Source organism: Octopus bimaculoides, chromosome 3, assembly GCF_001194135.2.
Source record: "Octopus bimaculoides isolate UCB-OBI-ISO-001 chromosome 3, ASM119413v2, whole genome shotgun sequence".
In the NCBI taxonomy this organism is placed as follows: Eukaryota; Metazoa; Mollusca; class Cephalopoda; order Octopoda; family Octopodidae; genus Octopus; species Octopus bimaculoides.
In genome coordinates this window covers 122,168,793-122,172,879 of record NC_068983.1, presented here as the reverse complement: position 1 = coordinate 122,172,879, position 4,087 = coordinate 122,168,793, and the positions used below count along the sequence as shown (strand labels likewise).

Below are 4,087 nucleotides of genomic sequence, written 5' to 3'. Positions count from 1 at the left end.
AACAGTAAGATTTATTGGAGCATTAAATTGTATGTCTGTGTGTGAGTGTGAATGCGACATAATAAAACACAATATAAGACTGGCTGTCATGTAAACAAAAAAGTGTGTATACAAATGTATGTATGTGTATGTAAGAGTTACAGAGTATAGATAAGAGTCAGTAACACGGATAATAATATAAGATACCAGTTCTTAGTTTAGGGTACACAGTAGTAAGTGTCTGTATATAAGAGGTTAAGGTTAAGGCAAAGCGGTCACTCGTCGTGATGTTGGGGCTTCTATGCCGGGCCGGATTCTTGAATACAGATGTTCTTCGCAGGCTGAATTCTGGTTGTCATTTCGTGGTGAGGCGATTCACACAAACAGGGTTGAGAAGAGAAGCTGCGGTGGCTGTTTGGTAGCTTGTGTACGTGTAGAAGTCATGTTGATGCTGGTAGTCGTAGTTGAACGAGGCTGTTGATGTCGTCGCTGGAACTGCTGGCTGATTGGTGTTATACTGGCTGGCTGTGTTACGTGTGTGGTCTACGACCAGATCTGTGAGGATTTGATCCGCGACGACTTGCCGCGGATAATTTAGGCTATTTATAGGAAAATAGGGGCTCCAGAGAGCATTAGAAAAACACTCTATCACGTAACCTTATTAGTGGTTACGGTTGGTCGGTTTGCGTTCTGGGGTGAACGGACTGGAGATAATTTACCCGCGCAAAGAATAGTCAGTCAGGTGATGACACAGCAGGCGGGAATAAGGTGTTTTCTGCTACACTCGCATTTGTTTGTATATAATGGTGATAGAGGTAGTTTCACTACAGAACAAAAAGTGTTGCAGTGAGCAAGATCAGGTGAATAGAGAAGGTGGGTAAGTGGGGCCATGCCATTTTTAGTAAAAAAAAACAAACAAAAAAAAACTGACTCACACTGTGTGCAGGTGCATTGTTGTGACGAAACCACCACTCTCTACTTTGTCACAGGTCGGGGCATTTTCGTCTCACCGTATCTCGCAAATGCTTCAGAACTGTAATGTAAAATGTCTGGTTAACAGTTTGATCAGGAGGAACAAATTTTATGTAGACAATTCCTTTCGGATCAATGAAACAAATCAGCATCATCTGACATTGGACTTCACTTCACGCGCTTTTTTGGGGCGTGGTGACATTAAATGCTTCCATTGACCTGATTGCTGCTTCGTTTCCAGGTTGTAGCTGTAGCATCACCTTTCGTCACCAGTGATGACCTTTGAATAAAGGTCTGGATCAACTTCCAACTTTCTTTCAGTTCACGACACGCATTCAGTCACGAGTGCTTTTGATCTTCCTTGAGCAAACAAGGCCCAAATTTTGCTGCAACTCTTTTCATTTGCAATTCCTCATTCAAATTTCATTGGCAGGAGCTCCAGGACACACCAGTCTTATCAACAAGTTTGTCAATTGTTCGGCGACAGCTCTCCAAGATCAATTTATGAATTTCCATGATGTTTTCATTCATTCAGGAGGCTGATGTTGACCCTTCAAGCGACAAGTGACTCTTCCTAAAGCAAGAAAAGCACTCGAAAGCTTGTGTTTTTCTCATGGCAGTGTCCCTGTAAGCTGCTTGAAGCATGACAACTTTTTCAGCTACCATTTTCCCCAGCAGAAAACAGAAATTTCATGGAAGCACACTGTTCCTTCATTTCAGCTATCACAAAAATCGACAAACAGGAGAGAAGCACTGCAACACAAAGACACGACAAGTGACAGTGCAACCTCAACCGCTGCCACCGGTCAGCAAACTTATGTTTGATGGTCTCATCAAGTGGCTTCTAGCGGCGGAAGCCTGAACTACAATGGGCTAGTCCCACAGAGAACGTTTCCGGTTACTTTTAGGTACGCCCTCATGTATATGAATTGTCAGTAGTTCACATATCCGAAAAAGAAGCACACTCTAATGCATTAAAGCAGTAATCTACTTTTTTAGGAAGTTAAAAGTTATGGCTGGTCATAGAGTGACCATTAGTGTTGCACCTATTTTATAGGCTGTATATGCCGCCATTTGAGTCTGACAAGTCACCTATACTGCTAAGTGCTTAATAGGTGTGAAACCAATGGTCACTTTATGACTGACCAATAACTTTTAACTTCTCAAAACATATATATAGGTATGTTGATGCAAACAGGAAAAATAGAACTCAAATATGAGTATATGTATATTCTTATTAATATAACGTTGACCACTAAAGTGGACATTTAATGTGCTAGAAATAGACCACATCTTGTGTCTACTAAGACCTAAATTGTTCTCAAAACGAAATTCAGCGGAATACCAAAGCGTAAGCGCGCAAGACAGTGAAAATTGCAGAAATAATGTTTTATTCTTATTAATATTTAGCAGAAGTAACAGAGTGATACAAGGTTTGAGAGTTTTGTGCGTTGGCACTTCCAAAACTCTCAGACCTCGAGTCACTCTGTTACTTCTGCTAAAATATGTGTGTGTGCATGCGTGTATACCTACGTATTTATATCCAAGTGATTACTGTTGCAGGGCAGTAGCGCAATTGAATAATTGGTATGAGTGGGGGTAAAGCAGAAATTTACCCAGAATTTATAAAGCAAATAAGAAAATGGAGAGGATAATCAATCGACAAACATCAGCTTGTAAACATTCATTTGGATCTATTTATTAATTAATTTATTACAATCATATGTATAAGTAATCAAAATAAATAAACAAATAAATAAGTAAATAAATTGATAAATAAAAATAAATATATGAATAAGAATAAATGAGTGAAAAAATACATATATATACTGGCACTCCATCGGTTACAACGACACAGGGTCCAGTTGATCCAATCAGCAGAACAGCCTGCTCGTGAAATTAATGTGAAAGTGGCTGAGTACTCCACAGACATGTGTACCCTTAACATAGTTCTCAGGAAGATTCAGCATGACACAAAGTGTGACAAAACCGGCCCTTACAACTCATTTGTGCCAGTTGAATACACTGGAGCAACATGAAATAAAGTGTTTTGCTCAAACACAACACGCCGCTGGTAATCGAACCTACGACCTTACGAATATGACCCGATTACCCTAACCACTAAGCCACACACACACACACATATTTCATAACAGTTGACTCAATTCCATATGGCTTAAAATTTCGTGGGCACGTAGGATGGACCTGATGAAATGGATCCACCCTATGCAGCCATGAAACTTTAAGTCAAATGAGTTTCAGTCAGAATTATTATTAAAAATATAAGTAACTCCAAAACAAATTAGCTGAGTGCTGAGTACCACTTCTTGCGTTTGTCCACTCGGAAATACATGTGTGCGTGTTCAAATTTTGCTTCGTATATAGTTTAGGCGTCTATCTTTCATTAAAACCCTTGAAAATGATATGAATTTTGCATGCAGCACCAATGCAACTGACAAGGGAAATAACTTTTGGAGTATAAAGAAGGTCGACTCAATATGGCAGCATCTGGTGTCCGGACGATAAGAGTGAGTTATTGCATAACGAACGTCATAGTATAAAGAGTTGTACTTATTTTATTTTTCATCTTCGTTCCTTCTATAAACAACCGTATACTAATAGTTTTTTTTAGACTCCACTTTAAGACAAGCCCGTTTTTTTTATTTACCTGTATATTTGACCTTTGTCTTATGAGCCAACGAGGGAATCTTTACGCGCACTCTTGATCTGCGGAAAGCAGCTGCGAAATTCCTCTCACAATATACCCCCATCGTCTTAGGATAGGACTCCTTGGGTACTGTTGTTTTAGGTTCTCTGAGCGTAAGAAAAAAATGTGATGGAACTGTTAGAATACCTTTAAGCATACGTCTGCTCGATCACGGACAACCTAGGGTTAAGTAACAACTGTCTTCCGACTCGTGTCATGTTGTCCTGTTTACCTTTTCACCAAAAGGACGAAATAGATATTTGTCATTGTCCACTTTTACCATGCACATGGGCAATTTTCTATACGGCACATGTTTACAGCCGTCAGAACCTCTCTTCTTTTATTATATAAAATATAGAAGTAGTTGTGAAAGTTTAGTTAAATTATATAGTATATATATATATGTGTGTGTGTATATGTATGTATATA

At 39.2% G+C, this 4,087-nt stretch overlaps 1 protein-coding gene across 1 annotated transcript in view; it reads left to right on the top strand.

The window, feature by feature from the left end:
• The first annotated feature begins 3,288 nt into the window (after positions 1 to 3,288).
• The window catches only part of LOC106870152 (alpha-ketoglutarate dehydrogenase component 4), an 8,406-nt gene continuing 7,607 nt past the window's right edge, over positions 3,289 to 4,087 (top strand). Inside the window, exon 1 of the mRNA XM_014916151.2 lies at positions 3,289 to 3,479. Coding sequence (XP_014771637.1) covers positions 3,450 to 3,479 — 30 coding nt within the window. The 5' untranslated portion in view covers positions 3,289 to 3,449. The remainder of the gene's footprint in view (positions 3,480 to 4,087) is intronic.